Here is an 18,973-nt window from a genome sequence, read left to right as displayed (position 1 = left end):
GAACATTAGTGAAGTGGCTGTTTGCCTGTACTCATTATTTCTTCAAGACAGGGTTTCTCTGTGTAGCCTTGGCTGTCCTGGAACCCACTCTGTAGACCAGGTTGGCCTGGAACTCAGAGATCCACCAAATTCTGCCATCGGAGGGTAGGATTAAAGGTGCATGCTTCCCCCATAACCACTACACACACACACACACACACACACACACACACACTTACTTTTTTTTTTTTTTTTATCTGTGTAGTCCTGGCTGTCCTGGAACTCACTCTGTAGACCAGGCTGGCCTCGAACTCAGAAATCCGCCTGCCTCTGCCTCCCAAGTGCTGGGATTAAAGGCATGCGCCACCACTGCCTGGCCACACAAACACTATTAAGGCTGTGGTCCTGGTGGATTCCCACTCAGAGGTCCCTGTCCTCTCCGTACACTCCAATCTCTTTGGTATGAGAACCAATGGGCTGAGGAAAGGAACTATTTGTCCATGTTTTGAGGGGTTTGTTTGTTTGTTTGTCTTTTTTAGTACAAATAACTCCAAGGACTTAAAAAACTCAAATCTAGCAGCATTCCCAATGACACAGCTTAGTCAGGGCACAATGGGGAAGGGTAGAGATGAGTCCCCAAGAGGAGTCACACTGTTCCTTCTTTTCCTCCTGAATAGGGAGCAGGAGAACCAGCTCAGTAGTTAAGAGCAGTGGCTGCTCTTCCAGAGGACTAGGGTTTGACCACATAATCGCTGGCAGTGGTAACTCCAGTTTCAGAGGATCTGACATGCTCTCTGACCTCTGTGGGCACTGCATGCAGAGACATACATGAAGGCAAAACACCCATACCCATAATTAAAAAAAAAAAACAACCCAACAATAAAAAGCTTTTTAAAGACTCACACAGTTAAACATCTGCCTTGCTTAGGAGGGAGGCAGCGGGAGAAGAGGAAGGGACTGGTGTATCTTCTGTCCTGACTGGACAAGAGTCACACGCTTTCTAGTTACTCTAAACTGTGTGAGCATCTCCCAGATACCAGCAACCTCTGCTGAGAAGGCCTCAGCTTCTGGTCCCAAGGGACAGGGTCAAGGACAAAGCAGACAGACTACTTTGTCCTTGTTCCCTCCCTCACGTTTTTGAGTCAGTCTCTAACTAAGGCTATCTTGGAATTCCCTATGTAGCTAACTTTGAACTTTTGGGGGGGGTTGTTTATTTGTTTGTTTTGAGACAAGATTTCTCTGTGCAGCCCTGGATATCCTGGAATTAGCTCTGTACACCAAGCTGGCCTCAAACTCAGAGATCAGCCTGCCTTTGCCTCTTGAGGTTAAAGGTGTGTACCACTACTACCTGACTTTGAACTTCTAATCCTCCTGCATCCACTTCTTAAGTACAGGGATCACAAGCATAGAAAACTATGCCTGAATCATATGGTACAAAGAATTGAATCCAGAACTTTGTGAATGGTGGCAAACACTCCCAACCAAGCTTCACCCCCAGCCCCCTTGATCCCCTTTTTAATTTTTGTCCTCTGGAGTCCAGTAAATTAGGTGCTTATGTAGACACAGGACCCATCTCCCCACCCACCTACTCTATTTCCCTATCTAGCCTGGCTTTCTTTCAGACCTTATTGCAAAGAGGAATGTAGACCAGGTATGTACAGCTGGCAGGGAAAGCTGCTCCACGCGGCTTACGAATTGGTCCTTGCAGGCACGGAGCACTTAGAGACCCTTATTAAAGTAGGCGAAGAGGACTTGTTCTCCATACTTGGCCTTGATGCTGTCCTGAAGCTCTGGCTCTAGATAGGAAACTGGTAATTTGCTGAAAGGAAAACCAGAAGTGGGTTATGAGGATGCTACTAAGACAGCCAGCAATTTACCCTGAGGAAAAAACCCACCCACAGGTCACCTCTAAGAAGTCCATCCTAGTCAGCATTAACTGTCAACCTGACATAGCCTAGAGTCACCTGAAAAGAGAGTCTCAACTGGTAACTATCTTTATTAAGATGATCTGTAAGCGTGTCTGTGAGGAATTGTCTTTGTTATTAGCTGATGTGGGAGTACCCAGGCTGGGCGGCACCATTCCCTAGGCAGGTCCCTTGGGCTCTCTGGGAAAGCTAAGTATGAGCCTGTGTAGACAAGCCACCAAGCATCATGCCCCCATGGCTTCTGCCTCAAGCTCCTGCTTGAGTTCCTGCTTTGCTGCCCTGCCCTGCCCTGCCCTGCCCTGCCCTGCCCTAGATTACTAGCCAAATAAATCCCCCCCCCCCCCCCCAGGGAATTGTCTGAAAGATTTCACACAGTCCTACAGGATAATACCAAGTCTGCTTAGAGGTCCTTGGCCCTCAAAACTCTACTGTCACATCAGGACCCTTGAGGGGTCGCTGCATCTTTGCCCGTCTTTCCAACATAGCCACATTGGATAGTCTCTACTGCTTTCCACGGACAAAACAACAAGAATAACAAAGACGGGGTTGGAGAGATGGCTTCCAGAAGATGCTAATCCAAATCCAGCACCCACGTCAGGAGTTCAAACCTGCTCTTAACTCAAGGGATCCAAGGCCCTCTCTTGGCTGTTGCAAACGCCCAGCACACAGAGACACATACACACAAATAAAACAAATCCTTCTTCCCCCAAGTAGCTCTTAGTCACGGTGTTTGCCCCAGCAACAGAATGAAACTAGGAGAGTCCATTCTAATTTTTAAAAATATCACCCACCCCATTTTATGTGTGTGCATGCATGTGTATGTGTGTGCACATGTATGGGGGCCTGAGAGTGACATCAGGCGCCTTTCTCAGTTGTCCTCATTTTATTTGGGGGGGGACAAGGTCTCTTTCTGAACCTGGAACTCAGCAATCGTGCCAGGCTGGCCGCTCAGCGAGCGTCAGGGATGTACCCGCCCGGGCTCCCCGACACTGAGATTGGAAGTACACACTACTACACCCAGCTCTTTTACGAGGATTCTGGGTGACCTAACTCAGATTCTAGGGTTTGCATGGCAAGTGCTTTACCATCTCCCAGACCTTTTCTTAGGTTTTATGAGGCAGGGTTTTTTTTGTTTGTTTGTTTTTTGTTTTTTTAAATGCTTTTAACTGCTTTTGTTTGCTAGGGTCCATATATCCCAGTCTGGCCTTGAACATTTTTTTTAATTATTTTTTTTTTTTGTTTTGTTTTGTTTTGTTTGTTTGTTTTTGTTTTTTGAGACAGGGTTTCTCTGTATAGCCTTGGCTGTCCTGGAACTCACTCTGTAGACCAGGCTGGCCTCGAACTCAGAAGTCCGCCTGCCTCTGCCTCCCAAGTGCTGGGACTAAAGGCGTGCGCCACCGCCGCCCGGCCGAACATTTTTTTAGAGATAGATTTATTTATTTATTTATTCATACATACAGTGTTCTGCCTGCATGTATTCCTACAAGCCAGAAGATCTCATTACAGATGGTTGTGAGCCACCATGTGGTTGCTGGGAATTGAACTCAGGACCTCTAGAAGAGCAATCAGTGCTCTCGACCTCCAAGCCATCTCTCTAACCCCTAGCTTGAACTCTTGATCCTCCTACTTCAACCCCATGCCCAGTAGGGGATTACAAGTTCAATTCCTAATCTGTAGCCAAAATAATTACTGTGTCGGAATAAATGTCACATTTGACCTCCACCTCATCTACCTGGATGGACTACAATTCCGGGCTTTAACACCTGTCTTTTCCACGAGTCTGTGAACACAGTGCTCAGGACTCGGGAGGTGCCTGGCAGATAGATGGCCATGATCCTGCACAGCCGGTGGAGTGACATCTCAGGTCATGCACAGATACACCTGTGTCCTGGAACCAGCCTCCAGCTGACCCCAGGCTGACGGCCCCACCCCCTCATCTCTTCCCCACACCCCCTTCTAGGAAGCACAGAGTAAGCAGAGGTGCACGCCCACACACAGACCCAATCACGAGCCAGAGTATGCAGAATAAATGCCTCATTCAACTTTAAAGGCCAGATCCAGGCAGAAGTGGCCTTGCTAACACTCAGCCGGCAGGACAAGATGCCTCCTGTTGTTCCCCACCATGTCTCTAAGACATCGGGTGAGAACTCTTACTCCTGGCTTCTCCCCCAATCCCTCAGAGTCCCGGCTGGTGTGCCATTCGCCCCAAGTTAGAAGGCCAGAATTTAGGCAGATGCACTTGGAAACATCTACTTTGCTGCCCAACCTCCCTCTCAGCAGGTCACTCGGAGCAGGAGTAGAGTGTTTGATAAAGAGAAGCAGGCAACAAATGGCTGATACCATTCCTGAGGGAAGAGCCCACACGCCACCGGCACCATGAAGAGGAGGCTAGAAGAAAGGAGAGGAGTGAGTGTTAGGGACAGAGACCTGGCCACACCCTGTCCCTGAGCCCACACACCTGACCGACCTTCCCTCCGGCCCTTCTCTACTGCCTGTTTTGAGACAGGGTCATCCTGTAGACTAGGGGCAGGAGCTGGCTGAGGATGGCCCTGAACTACTGACCCTCCCGCTCCTGCTTCTGCTGGGAGGACACCTGTGTGCCACCACCCTGGCTGGGAACTGAACCCAGGGTCAGGTGCACACTAGGCAAGCACTCTCTGCCACTGAGCTATCATGCAGAAAACTCATCATGACTTGGTGATAGAAATCTGTGTCCCCTCCCCCCTCACTCCAACCTCGGCTTCACACCTGCAGTCAATGGGGAAAAGAGAATAAAGATGTAACTAAAGAGATGTAACTAAGTAACTGATGTAACTAAAGGAGAGTAAACAGCAGACCGCAAGGTCACAGGGGCCTGTGCCACACAGGGAAAAGAACTATCACCAGCAGTACACGATCAATGACATCCCAGTCAATGGCAAACTGCTAAGAACACAGTGTGCCATTTTTTCTGTCTGGGAGGCTGAGATGCTGAGAGCCCCAACCAATCTCCACCTCCTCATTCTTACTTCTCTAAACCTGCTCTAGACCTGAGGGAGAGGGGACGCTGGGAAGAACCCCAGCTCACACATCTGGGTGTCACAGCCAGCAAAGAGCCCACACCATCAAGAGGACATACTCACAAGCAGCCACACAGCAGGACCTGCAGCGGAGCATGCAGCAGTTTCACCTTCTGCTCGGAGGGGGGAAAAACAGAGAAAGAGGCCCACAAGGGACTTAGACACCGCAGAACACACCCTGCACCTACCCCACCAGAAGAAGCCAGAGGCTAGACCTGCTGCCCTGACGGGGAAAGGTGTTCCCCCTGGCTCTCTGCAGACAAGGTCAGGAAGCCTGTTCTCATATCTGAAATAGAGGCAGGTAAAGGCTGGCACAGGCTCTGCTTAAGATGAGGTGGCAGCTACTGGGAAGGAGGGAAGAGCCAATTTCTAGGAAGGTAGGCAGAGAGAGTGACCTACCTTCATCAGGGGTAGTCTCTCCAGCCTCTCCATGATGACTGGCAACAGGACTGGAAAAGACAAACAGCTGAAAGAGAAGACAGACTCCCCAAACCCACGGCTGCAGGCAGATCACGGCCTGAGTGAGGGGCCTGCCGTCTCCCCAAGACTCTGCAGAAAATATTTCCCATTGGGAGAAAAACAGAGACTGCATAGGCACTGCTACACAGACTCTCCCCCAAGTCCCAGAGAAAGTACAGTTCCCAAAAATGTGTTCATCAACAGAAGGTAGACACACACATCCTGTACCCAAAGAACCCTTCTCAAAAGGAAAACTACCTTGCAGGTTCACACAAACACATCTGTAACCTACTCTGCAATACGCCCCTGCTGGGTTCCAGGGCGGGCCATTGCCTCTGCCACTGTCTCCCAGGTATCTCCCACCATTACTCAGTATTGTTAGCTAAATGAGGTTAACTTGCTCCCCAAAATTAGATGAACTGATAGAAATGGGAAGAACACGTGTGGGTCCCCAGGGCTATCAACCTTCACAGAAAGCTTGAGAAAGTATGCCACCTCCCACTTGAAAGCTGAGGTGACCAGAGCCTCAACCAGGTATTCAAGGGTCCCCACAACACAAGAGGTATTCCCCATCTTACTCATTCCAGGGGCTGCCATGGTGATCCGAGAAATAACCACTTGTGTGATGCCCACAGCAGCAGCTCTCTGGGGGCAAAGAAGAGCTGTCAGGGGCCACTTATCCAGTGTTTGTGGGCTGCATTACAGAGGTAAGGGGGTAGCATGGCCAAGTCTGAGCAGGTAGAGGGGATGGATGGACCCACCAGGAGCCAAGTGTCCCTACCCAACTCGCCTGCCTGAAATGATTTGGGAAGCCTGTCTGAACAACTAAATGGAGAGAAGGGGGATCTCAAACCTGTAATGGCACCCAAGGCATGTGTGAGCCCATCTAGGAGGGACAGGGTCAAGGGGGAAAGTCTCTCCCCTGCTTACCTGAGAATAGCCAAGCTCATTTTGGTTCCTGTCCTTCACACAAATGCCCTGGATGAGTTCCCTAAACGACAAAAGTTTCTGGACGTTAGGAAGTAGACACAAGGAACCTGCCTGGCAGGTGACACATCAGGTCACCAGCTTTAAGGACTGATGCAGAAGGAAGCCCCCTCCTGCAGCCTGGCCCTTCGGTCTCCCTTCTTCATCCCAGTGGATGATGATCCTGAGCAGAGGGCAAGAAACCAGCCCTGGAGCCACACTGCCTGAGTGGATTCCTGAAGCTGTAGGCGTATGTGTGACCTTAAGAGTGATCTTTAACCCTTCCAAACCTCAGTTTTCCTCATGTGGAGAATGGGATAATCCTGGCACCTACTTCATGGAACCTAATGAGAATTAAATGAGCTACTGGACAAGTTCTGAGACCAGTGCCTGACTTAGTATCCATGCCTCAAACAGTAGCCATTCTCTCTAGACAAGCTCTTGGCGTCTCTCGGTTGGAGACCAGGTAGATAGACACACTCGTTCATCTGCTTGGGAAGCACAGCAGAGCAAGGAGACATGTGCATGCATAGCACTCTGCAAGCTCTTTCCATGGGGGCTGCTGTGGAGAACCTCCACCTGCCAACACAATATGGCTGTTACAGACAGCGGTGTCAGTGGCATCTAAGATACCCAGCCCTTACACCACCTGTGTTCTAGAAAAATACAAAAGGGAAAACAAAGAAAACAGAAACTGGGCTGGGGATGCAGCTTAGCAGTCATCCTTGGCTAGCGTGTCTCCAGGCTTGATACCCAGCATGTCAAAGAGAAAAAAATAGAAGGAGGAGGAGGAGGAAGAGGAGGAGGAAGAAGAGAAAGAAGAGGAAGAGGGGAAGGGGAAAAAGAAGCAGGAGGAAGAGGAGAAAGAAGAGGAGGAGGAGGAAGAGGAAGAAGAGGAGGAGGAGGAGGAAGAGAAGGAGGAGAAGGAGAAGGAGAAGGAGAAGGAGAAGGAGAAGGAGAAGGAGAAGGAGAAGGAGAAGGAGAAGGAGAAGGAGAAGGAGAAGGAGAAGGAGAAGGAGAAGGAGAAGGAGAAGGAGAAGGAGAAGGAGAAGGAGCCACCGCCATTATTTCTGGTAGTACACAACTATAAACCCAGCACTCCAGAGACAGAGGCAGATCAGTGCAAGCTCTGGGCCAGCCAGGACTACACAGTGAGACACAGCTAAGTTCAGTTCCCAACACCTACATCAGTTTCACAACTGCATGTAACTTCAGCTCCATAGAGATCCACTGTGTTCATTCTCTGTGGGCACCTGCACTCACATACACGTACCCACACATACATACACATGATTAAAAATTAAATCTGTCATCAGGCATGGTGGTGCATGCCTTTAATCCCAGAACTCAGATGGCAGAGGCAAGTGGATCTCTGTAAATTCAAGGTCAGATTGGTTTACATAGTAAACTCCTAAGTCAGCCAAGGATACAAAGTAAATCCTCCTCTATCTCTCTATCTCTCTTAAAAAAAGACTCTAGGGCTGGAGAGATCGCTCAGTGGTTAAGAGCACTGACTGGTCTTTCTGAGGTCCTGAGTTCAATTCCCAGCAACCACATGGTAGCTCACAACCATTTAAAATAGGATCTGATGCCCTCTTCTGGTGTGTCTGAAGAGAGTGACAGTGTATGCACATAAATAAAAAGATGAGAAGCGGGCTGGAGAGATGGCTCAGTGGTTAAGAGCAATGACTGCTGTTTCCGAGGTCCTGAGTTCAATTCCCAGCAACCACATGGTGGCTCACAACCATCTGTAATGAGATCTGGTGCCCTCTTTTGGCCTGCAGGCATATATATATACATAATAAATAAATAAATCTTAAAAAAAAAATGAGCAAAAAGCAAAACCTGCAAGATACAATCGGTTCCTGACTAATTGTTCCCCTCCCCTGGCTTCTCAGAGCATCTGGATACTGTGCTAGCATTGGATGCTCAGTTCTGCCACATTTCTGCCGTAAGCTATTCTAGAGCTTGGGAAGTAGGCAGAGTTTACAGCTCTGACTTTCACTCACTTGGACAGGAGCTGAGCTAGAGATACAGCTTTAGGGATAAAGCACAAGACATTGAGTTCAACCCCCAGCATGAACAAGAAAAAAAGGACTGATCCATAGGTCCATGCTTAATCAACCTCACTCAACACCCAGTACACTAAATTTAAACCTCCCACCATTCTTTGGGCCATTACAGAGGAATGGCGGCCCTTGAGGACCTTACTGAAAGCTGGGTCCACTGGTCTTCTCTGTACTGCCCAGTCCCAGGAAGCTAGTGGCCGAGCACCTTGGCCTCCTTCCCGTCCCTGCTAACCCTGTGATGGAGGAGAACAAGGCTCCCTGTACTCACTGCTGTCGCATCATTGGGATATTGACACAGTTAGCAGCAGCCACAGCGGCAAAAGGCACCCATCGGCCCACCAAGGGTGGGGCTCTCTGTTGAAGGTAGGGAACAATGGAAGTTATTCAAGCTCATATGAAGACAGGGTAGAAAAGGCCTTGGATTATATAGGAACAGAGGCAATTAAACACTGCTAGCGACATATGTCCAGACAGCCACTCTGGAATCCTCAAACTCCTTATAAGCCAAGAAAGCTGTTTTCTCTGGAACTCTGCTGCCCTCTGGTGGCCAATAGCACCCCAGCTATACGTACCTTTGTCCACATGTTCATGCCCACTGCAGTAGCCACCGCAGTGGTGGTAGCTGTGAAGTAGGAGAGAGCCATCTGCCTAGTGAAAGAGAAATGCCAGATGGATGAATGCATAGGTGTTGGGAGTGGTATCACAGTGGCTCAGGCAAGGCCAGGGGCTTTAGTGAGTAACTGGGCTTCAGGACTCATGTGACCTGTCTCTAGAACCATCTCATACCCCATTCCCATCACTCAGTGCCTAGCACCCTTAGTCCTCCTTCAAAGCGTTAAACACATCACACTTTTTTCTGCCTCAGAACCAATGTATATTGCTGCTCCCTGTTGAGAGAACCCTCCTGGCCTGCTACATGTTTGAATCCTTACGCTGGCTAGTTTTACGTCAACTTGACACAAGCTAAATTCATCTCAAGAGGGACCCTCAATTAAGGAAATGCCTCCATAAAATCAGGCTGTAGGGAAGCCTTTAGGGCATTTTCTTAATTAGTGATTGATGGGGGGACAGCCATCCCTGGGCTTGTGGTCCTGGGAAAGCACACTGAGCAAACCAGAGGGAGAAAGCCAGTAAGCAGCACCCCTCCGTGGCCTCTGCATTGACTCCTGTCTACTGTCCTGCCTGAGTTCCTGCCCTCCCTGCTTTCAGCAATAAACTGTTCTATGGAACTGTGAGTGAAATAAACTCTTTCCTTCCCAAGTTACTTTTCATGATGGTTTCCCCACAGCAATAGTAACCCTAGCTAAGACAACACTGATCTTTCAGAACCCAGCTGGATGCCACCTCTACAGAAGGGACTTCCCAAGGGGATAGTCTGAACAGAGTTCCACTGCTGTCCTGTCACCACTCATCTCCATGACAACAGCAATGGAAGGCCGGGGTCACTGTAGACTCTTACATGTGTCTGGTTTGGTTATTGAACAGGATCTCAGCATGTAAGCTGGCCTTGAACTCACAGAGACCTGCCTGCCAGCCCTGTAAGATCTTTAAACAGAGACTGCTATGTTTTATTCATCAGGGAATCTCAAGCCTCTAGAACCTTGCCTGGCACATAATTAACACTCAGCAAAATTCTGGGACTAAAAAGATGACTCGTTCAGTGGTTAAGAGAACCCAGGTTCAATTCCCAGCTCCCACACCCAATGACTCATAACACCTGCAACTCCAACTGGAGGGCATCTAACTTCTTCTTCTGCCTTCTGCACACACACATGGCAATCAGTAACATAACACACACACAAACAGAAATAAATCTTGGGGCATAAGAAATGGTTCAGTGGTTAAGAGTACTGTTTTAGTTTTGGTTTTAAGACAGGGTAGCCCAGGCTAGACTGAAACTCACAGAGATCCCCTGCCTCTGCCTCCTGAGTGTTGAAATTAAAAGTGTGAGCCACCATGCCCAGCTTCGTTTCTGATTTTTAGTTTAAAATTATGTGTGTGCACATGTGTGCATACATGCATGTAGAGGTCAGATCCCCCAGAGCTGGACTACCTGATCTGGGTGCTAGGAATTGGACTTAGAAGCTCTATAAATGTAGGGCATGCTCTTAACCATGGAGTCATTTCTAGAGCTCAAGAGCACTGGATGCCCTTGCAGAGGACCCAGGCTGTGCTCCCAGCACCCACATGGTGGCTCACATCCATCCATAACTCCAGTTCCAGGAGATCCAATGCCCTTTTCTGATTTTTGCAGGCACCAAGTATACATGAAGTGCACAAACAATAAGACAAAATAAATAAATCTAATAAGTAAAACTAAATATTTTTTTTAAAAAGAAAAGAATAGGGGGCTGGAGAGATGGCTCAGTGGTTAAGATCACTGACTGCTCTTCCAGAGGTCCTGAGTTCAATTCCCAGCAACCACATGGTAGCTCACAACCATCTGTAATGGGATCTGATGCCCTCTTCTGGTGTGTCTGCAGTGTACTTATATACATAAAATATGCAGTGTACAACTGCAGTATACTCATATACATAAAATAAATGAATAACTCTTTAAAAAAAAAGAAAAGAATATATCTATCAAATAAGTAAATATTTCGAAATGGTCTGGGGAAAAGATAGTCTCAGTTGGTCTTAATATTTCAAACACTGGGAAAGGGTAACCTGGTCACCTGGCCAGAGTGGGCACCACTAAGAAAGAAAAGACAGTCCAAGAGCAGACAGGCTGCTCAGGGGGGCAGAGGCTAGCAGGTCTCCTACCTGACTGACGTGGGGGAAGCTGCATTCCTGTTGGTGTAGTTGACCAAGGCATTAAAGGATTGGTTCACCCACTGCCAGAAGACGACCGCAGGCATTGTCCTAGAGTAAGGGAGGCAGGACAGATGAAGAGGGGCCTGGGGGGACTGGGCACCCCAGCTCTGCAGCGCTGCAGCTCACTAGCACATGCCCATTCTTTTTTACGCCCTGGGCTTTTGGATGGGATGAGCTCGCCCCCTGGAACACCCATCTTCCTCTCACAGGATCCTGCTCTGTCGGGATACTTTCCTTCTTGGGATTTTTCTGACCCTTCTTCTGCCCTTCCTGGGACAATCACTCCATGTGTCTTGTTCCCATCACTCAAAATTCTCCCCCGTCCCCCAAACTACTACTTCCCAATCTCCATTATGCTGTGTCTCCAAGAGAAGACCCTAAAATATTTAATCCCTGACACCTGGACCGCGGCATAGCTCGACAACTAACTAATGAATAAAGAGGGTAGAGGGTTCAGAGTCCAACATCAAAAGCTCATTCCCTTCCCAACCAAGTAGAGCAAGAAAGGGGCTTTTTGTTTTTCATTTGGGTGTCAAACATTCAAAACATAAAAACACTGTGGAATTTATACTTTAAGAATTTAGGGGGCTGGAGAGATTGGCTCAGTGGTTAAGAGCACCGACTGTTCTTCCAGAAGACCTGAGTTCAATTCCCAGCAACCACATGGTGGCTCACGACCATCTGTAATGGGATCCAATGCCCTCTTCTGGCATGTCTGAAGGTAAGGACAGTGTACTCACATATATACAATAAAAAAAAAAAAAAAGCAGATCTTCCCACTCCAAATTATTAAAACAAAACAGCCTTATTCTTTTAATTCAAGTACTATAGAGGTAGAAGCAGGTGGAATATCTGTGAGTTCAAAGTCAGCCTAATCTACATAGAGTTCTAGGTCAGCCAGGGCTACATAGTGAGACTCTCAAAATAGTAAGACTAGCAATACTAGTAAGAGTACAACAGTCCTCGGGATGGCTAGCCGAGCACTCGAGGTCTGTCTGTGTCACCATCAGGCCCCTGCAGTTCTGCGTGAGGTCATGAACTGTCACTTAGCCTCTAGAGTCCCATCTAGAAAGAGAGAAGACAGGGCGCCTGTGTGTAGGGCTGAGAGAGGGGAAAGGCCACCCACGGAAAGAACTTAGCACAGTGCCCATACCCGGTAAGTGACTGATCAAGAGGACTGTTATTACAGCTTGGCCCCTCCTCCATCTTGGACTCACCTGTAGAACTGGAGCATGAAGCCTGTGATGATCATGCCACCGGGGACCTGGAAGGACATCCGCCCGATGACATTCATTTTCTCCCCAGTGTCAGGGTGGAAGGCGGAGTCATAAAGCTTCTTCGCATACAGCAGTTGCTCCACCTGAGTGCCAGGGGGCACAAGTCCCATCCTGTCACCCAAGGACAACGTCAGTGACACCTTGACCTGACTCCTGCCTCCCTTAGACCTCTGCCAGCTTCTCCAGCTCCAGCTTCTCCCTCCCCTAGAGAGCTCAGCAGTTCTCCATGTTATACTGGTTCCTCCAGCCCCTCCCCCACCACTCACTCACCTGGTCTTCTGCACCACCTCCCTGGCCCAGTCCAGCTCCTGCTCGGATGCAAAGACAGTGCGAGGATCCGTGATGTTTAAAAAGTGCTTGACACGCCCCAGGAAAGTGCACTGGTCCCAGCGGGGAGCATCAATGTTAAAGCTGGACAGGTCAGCCTCCATAGTGTTGAAACAAAAACTACAGACGTAAGGAGCAAAGAAAGAATGAGAGTCGATCCCTTAACCAGTTTTCCCCAGAGGCCTTGCCAGTCAGGGACCCTAAGCATTCCCCGTGATGATCTAGGGGCCTGTAATGCTTTGTATATGCTTGGCCCAGGGAGTGGCACTATTAGAAGGTGTGGCCTTGTTGGAGTGGGTGTGGCACTGTGGGCATGGGCTTTAAGACCTTCATCCTAACTGCCTGGAAGCCAGTATTCTGCTAGTAGCCTTCAGATGAAGCTGTGGAACTCTCAGCTCCTCCTGTACCATGCCTGGGTGGATGCTGCCATGTTCCCACCTTGAGGATAATGAACCTCTGAACCTGTAAGCCAGCCCCAATTAAATGTTGTCCTTATAAGGGTTGCCTTGGTCATGGTGTCTGTTCACAGTAGTAAAACCCTAACTAAGACAGGGACCCTGTGAATGGTGACCATACTAAGACACTGCCAATTAGCGTTTCCTGGTCCATGTTAGTAGCCAGCCCTGTGCCTGGTCACACAAAGGGAGACAGTGTCAGACACAGAGGAGCTCAGTCTGACTCATCAGAACTAGCATAGTGTCCCCTAGTACTAGCAGAGAAATAGGGAAAGTAGGCATTCTGAACTAGAAGCCCTCTGCCTTCCCCAGGCCTGCCTTCAGAGAAATTGTCTACCACAGTCTAACCACCACTGGGGCAGGAGTGTAAGGTGGCTAGGCACATCACACCTGCAGTCGGGAAGCAGAGAATGCTGGCATCCAGTCTCCTACAGCTATCTACCTCACCTAAGGGGGCTGGGGAGTGGGCCCCAGAAACATCTGTGGAAAGGGCAAGGCACAGGCTCACCAGGAGACACACCAGACTTGTCTGATCACAGCAGCTTCCTAACGCCTTGGCATATGAGTAGGTAGCCTGTTACTCTTACACTTTGGATGCCTGGAGATCCAAAAGGGCAGTTCTAATTCTACTGCAAGTCCAAGAAGTAGTCTGCTCCCTCCATCCACAGCTGTGGTGATCGCTGCCACCTGGGCAACCAAACTTGGGAAGACAGTTCCACAAGTGGTTGTCTTCAGCAGCAGGGGCTCTCTCTTCTCAACTGAATTTGCATTTTCACAAGGTGAAACCTTGGATGGGTAAATGGTCTGCAGGGCATCTTTCTCATTACCCATCCCAGTGAGAAATAACAGGGGTTCTCTTTAATGTCCTTTTCACAACTGTAGCTGCTTGTGATCCTGTAGTCTAGCCTGTGACCCTCTGCTTCGCATCTTTCTGCCACTGTAGGTCTAAGATCAGTGTACAGTAACCACATGGTGGCCTAGATGTTATGCTGTCTTCAAATTTCCAAACAATTTAGCCAAAATACCAAACCGAATTCCTTTCTAACTTGTCCTCACTCAAACTTTAAAGCTTTGAGCAGAAAGCCTATTAACTGCCAGGCCGGAACATGGGTGTTCTCTAGCCCTGTTCCCAGTAGGGTCCTTGTTCCTTCTGGAAGCTCCAGAGGTAGCTTCCACCATCTGCTTTTCTCTCCGCTTTCTCATGTTTCAAACCCCAACCAAATGGGCCCACTGGTTCTGCAGCCTTTGAGGGCTTTCATAGTCCGGGGCTCCAAACTCATCCATCCACAGTCCTTCAGCACACCCAAGGCCTGCAAGCCATGTGATCAGGTGGAACACAGTGAAAGCCCCTCTCCTTACAATTCTGGGGCTAATTCTTGTTGCAACAATGAAACAAAGTATGAAAGTTAGGAAGGAGAGGGAGCCGGGTATTTCGGCCCACGGTTCATAAGAATGCATCCAGAAAGGTCTGGCAGTAGGAGAGTGAGGTGGCTGGGCACATCCAGTCTGCATCAGGAAGCAGAGAGAGACGAAAGCTGGTGCCCGCCTTGTTTCACTTTAGGATCTAAGCCCATGGTTGGTGCCAACCACGTTTAAAGTGCGCCACCACCGCCCGGCTCTGGCATGGGTTTTTGAAATCTCAAAGGCCACCCCAGTGACGCACCTCCTCCAACAAGGCCACACCTCCTCCAACAAGGCCACACCTCCTAATCCTTCCCAAACAGTCCACCAGTTGAGAACTAAGCATTCAAATATATGAGCCTATGGGGGCCATTCTCATTCAAACCACCATAGTGGTAACGCTCTTGCAGACAGCCGCAAGAGTTCAGTTCCCAGCATCCATGGGGTGGTTCCCGCAATCATCTATGACTCCAATTCCAGGGGATCTAACACCTTTTGACCTCTGTGAACACAGGACGCAAGCAAACACTTACATAAAAGTCAAAGGAGGCCAAGCATAGAGGCACACACTCTTTTAATCCCAGCACTTGGGAGGCAGAGCCAGCTGGATCTCTGTGAGGAACAACCAAAGCTACAAATTGAGACTCTGTCTCAAACAAACCAAAAACCAACCAACCAAATAAATAAAGTAAAATGTTTCTTTGTTTTAAAACAAGCTCAGACAAGCCTGGGTGATACATTGAAACTATCTCAGAGACACAAAAAAAAAAAAAAAAAAAAGGAAAAAAAAAAAAAAGGAGCCTGAAAGGTAAGTAGGTGGACAAGGGCACTTGTCACCAAGCCTAACAACATGTTCACTCTCCAGAACTACATGGGGAAGGAGGAAACAGACTCCTGTAAGCAGTCCCCTGGTCCGCTCACGCTCACGGGTGTCAGTCCAAAAGACACTCAGGAGCTGTGGGGTCCATTAGCACACCAAACTGTCTGCTGGCCTCCACCTCACTCAGCACCTGTGGCTCCTTCCAGCTCGTCTCACACCACCCCTACCCTAAACTTCCTCAGCTCAGGAGAAACAGCTTCCCTTCCTCCAGCTTCTCAATCCAACAGAACACCCCACCACCCACCACCACCACCCACACATGCCATTTCAGCCATGAGCTCTCTTGACCCCTCTTCTCTTGACCCCCTCTTTCATCTTCCTCTCACAGCCTGGTTTATTCTGCTGGTCGTGTTCAATGTACTACTTTCTCCCTGCTCTGGACTCTTCCAGATGCTTCTAGCTGTACTTTCCATCATATCTACAATAAAATCTTCTCCCCAACCACACCCTGGAGTGGTCATATCTTCACTTTATACACATGGTACTTGATCACCACATACACACATACAAATACACACACACCCTTAAAATTTTTTTTAAATGAGAGCAATTGAGAGAGACAGAGAACTTAAGAGAGAGAAGAAATCAAATGAAGCAGAAATTGTAGTAATCTTTCCTAGAGAAAGCTCATCTCCTCCGGCAAGTGGTACCAAAGCTCAGAACAGAACCATAGATATAGTTCTGAGATAGAGTATGTGCCCTGTAGTGTACTCGCCCCGTAGGCACTAGGCCTTGGGAGGTTCAGGCAGCTCAAAACTCTGCAAGACCAGACCAAAGACCACTGAAATAGCAGACTACTGCCAGGTTGCCTAGAAAGACAGTAATAATTAAACCAGTAGGCCCAGGCCTCTGCTCACAAACACTCATCTGACTCCAAGGTAACAGTGAAAACAGATACCATCTCACCAGAGGGAAATCTGAATGTGCCTTTCCCCACAAAAGAGCCCCCGTGTGGAGAACAGCAGATTAGTAACTAAACAGGAGAGGGGTCTGTAATCTAATCATTCACCTTGTGCCTCTTTTTTTCTTTCTTTTCTTTCTTTCTTTCTTTTTTTTTTTTTTTTTTTTGAGACAGTGTTTCTCCATGTAGCCCTGGCTGTTCTAGTAGACCACCAGGCTGGCCTCAAACTCAGAGATCCAGCTGCTGTGTCTGCCTCCCAAGTGCTGGGATTAAACCACCACCTGTTTAATCACCTTCTTTTTTTTTTTTTTTTTTTAAAAAAAAAAGATTTATTTATGTATATGAGTGCTCTATCCGCCTATATACCTGCATGCCAGAAGAGGGCATCAAACCCCCATTATAGATGGTTGTGAGCCACCATGTGGTTGCTGGGAATTGAACTCAGGACCTTTCAAAGAGCAGCCAGTGCTCTTAACCACTGAGCCACTGAGCCATCTCTCCAGCCCCCACTTTGTACTTCTTTAGTCAAGATTCAGAACTGACTTTTTTCTCCAAGGATCTGATACAAGTATGCAGGCAGCAGATGTTCTGACATTTTTAAAAACTTTGGAGCTGGAGAGATGGCTCAGCAATTAAGAGCAATTGCTGCTCTTGCAGAAGACCTGGGTTCAGTTTTCAGCACCCACATGGTGACTGACAACCATCCATAATTCCAGCTCCAGGGTACCAAAGACACATGTGGTGCACTTACATACATGTAGACAAAATACTCATATACATAAAGCAAATATTTTTTAAAGGTTTTATAAAAAGTACTTTACTTGATTCTAAAAAGACCTGGAACCTAGCAGGGGATAGCGGTTCACACTATGTACCTGGTGCCCAGGAGTGCCCAGGAAGGAGGCAGAGCTGTGAGTTCCAGGCCCACCAGAGTTACATAGTAAGACTCTGTCTCAAAACAACAAGGACAACAAACCTGAAAACCCATACTGGGCTGGAGAGATGGCTCAGCAGTTAAGAGCACTGACTGCTCTTCCAGAGGTCCTGAGTTCAATTCCCAGCAACCACATGGTGGCTCACAACCATCTGTAATGGGGTTTAATGCCCTCTTCTGGTGTGTCTGAAGAGAGTGACAGTGTACTCATATGCATAAAATAAATAAATAAATAAATCTTTTAAAAAAAAAAAGAAAAGAAAAGAAAACCCATACTGGAAAAATCTGCCTTTGTTTCAGAAATCTTAACTAGATTGGTGAAAGAGGTAAAACCTGAAACCCAGATTAAACTATTAATAATATGTAACCCTTTCTTTGTGACAGGACTTGCTCTATGTACTTGACATACACGGACCTGTAAGATAGGTAACAGGTACACATGCATCCGCAGACTTCCAGAGATACTACGTCTACCTAAACTATCAGCTGTTAGAAGAGTTCTCTGTTTACTAACAAATAGAAACAGCTCTGAGGTGAGGAATGCAGTGTAGTTCAGCGGCAGAGTGCTTGCCTACCCTGTACAAACCCCTGCATTCTGAGTTTAGCCCCCAAGGGACAACAGCACTGCTACCTGGGCCACAGTGTTTACAAGCAACACTATAAAATAGTTTACAAGTTAGATCAAGTCCGGACTCTATCATTTACAATAACCGATTTCTATGGCCGTAAGGAAATTAAACCTCGTATTAAAAACATTCCACTAGGAAGAATGAGATTTCCACGAAGGCAGGTTGTACTTCAGTGTCGGGAAACCGACCTGCCACAGAGGCAAGGGTAGCTCTCAGTGGTCCTGTGCATGAGACAAATGGGAGGTAGCGCTTGCAATCCAGCATGGCTTAGCAAAATCCAGGGGATCCCAGACAATCTAACACTCCTGCTGCCAGCTAACCTCAATGCTAGGGACCGGTCCCCAACCTCCCTATCGCCCTCTCTCAGGCGACCTCCCCCAACCCAGCAGAAATCACCTATCTTGGATTCTAACAAGAATGTGGAGATAGAGGCGCAGCCCACAACTCCTGAACCCTAAAGCATGGCACTCAACGGGGTCCCTAAAGCAAGACAACGGGGGTCAGAAGGGAGGCATCCACTGGAGCACTGGTCCGTCTCTCTGGCCACGCGGCTTCTGCAGATGCAAGCCCAGCACGCAGCGCCTGACAGCCCCAACAGAGCAGAGCCAGGCTCCCTTCGGAGGCGCGGGGATTAGGAGCAGCTATGCGTTGGCCTGCACTTGAGGACTCTTACCTGGTCCCAGAGGGATGCAGCCGGCGACTGCTACCAGTGGAAGCTGACTAGGAAAGCAGAACTGAAGTGTCGCGGCTAGGCCCAGGAACCACCCCCTCGCCCTACGCCCCCCCTTCCGACCAATCACAGGCCACAGGCTCCGGCCAGCCACGTGGGCGGTTTTGCATCTCCCGCTGGGTCGCTCGCCAGCCCGCCCGCCCTCCCGCCACTCCCGAGACCGCCTGC

The 18,973-nt window shown here is 48.5% G+C and overlaps 1 protein-coding gene across 2 annotated transcripts; it reads right to left on the bottom strand.

The window, feature by feature from the left end:
• Window positions 1-51: 51 nt before the first annotated feature.
• On the bottom strand, window positions 52-18,904 carry Sfxn2 (sideroflexin 2). 2 transcript variants are annotated; one of them, XM_034490071.2, is made up of 12 exons: window positions 18,749-18,904; window positions 12,819-12,995; window positions 12,489-12,659; window positions 11,221-11,319; window positions 9,030-9,105; window positions 8,726-8,811; window positions 6,353-6,413; window positions 6,001-6,067; window positions 5,363-5,412; window positions 5,027-5,076; window positions 4,245-4,292; window positions 52-1,798 (listed from the first exon to the last, which is right to left on the bottom strand). In XM_034490071.2, exons 2-12 carry the CDS (start codon window positions 12,977-12,979, stop codon window positions 1,699-1,701), a joined length of 969 nt encoding a protein of 322 aa, XP_034345962.1. In that variant the 5' UTR covers window positions 12,980-12,995; window positions 18,749-18,904; the 3' UTR covers window positions 52-1,698. The 2 variants fall into 2 exon arrangements, with proteins under 2 accessions (XP_034345962.1, XP_076779692.1); XM_076923577.1 differs by lacking the exon at window positions 11,221-11,319.
• Between the last annotated feature and the right edge of the window lie 69 nt (window positions 18,905-18,973).

The sequence above is a fragment of the Arvicanthis niloticus genome, chromosome 1 (assembly GCF_011762505.2).
Source record: "Arvicanthis niloticus isolate mArvNil1 chromosome 1, mArvNil1.pat.X, whole genome shotgun sequence".
Lineage (NCBI taxonomy): Eukaryota > Metazoa > Chordata > Mammalia > Rodentia > Muridae > Arvicanthis > Arvicanthis niloticus.
The sequence above is the reverse complement of the archived record's forward strand: the minus strand, read 5'-3'. Positions and strand labels throughout refer to the sequence as shown.

Excerpts from the sequence above, each read along its gene's own strand:
- Sfxn2 (XM_034490071.2), bottom strand. The coding sequence starts at position 12,979 with ATGGAGGCTGACCTGTCCAGCTTTAACATTGATGCTCCCCGCTGGGAC. Across the intron at positions 8,812-9,029 it reads GCATGAACATGTGGACAAAG|AGAGCCCCACCCTTGGTGGG; the intron begins GTACGTATAGCT and ends TACCTTCAACAG. Across the intron at positions 4,293-5,026 it reads GTCCTGCTGTGTGGCTGCTT|CCTCCTCTTCATGGTGCCGG; the intron begins GTGAGTATGTCC and ends CCTTTCTTCTAG.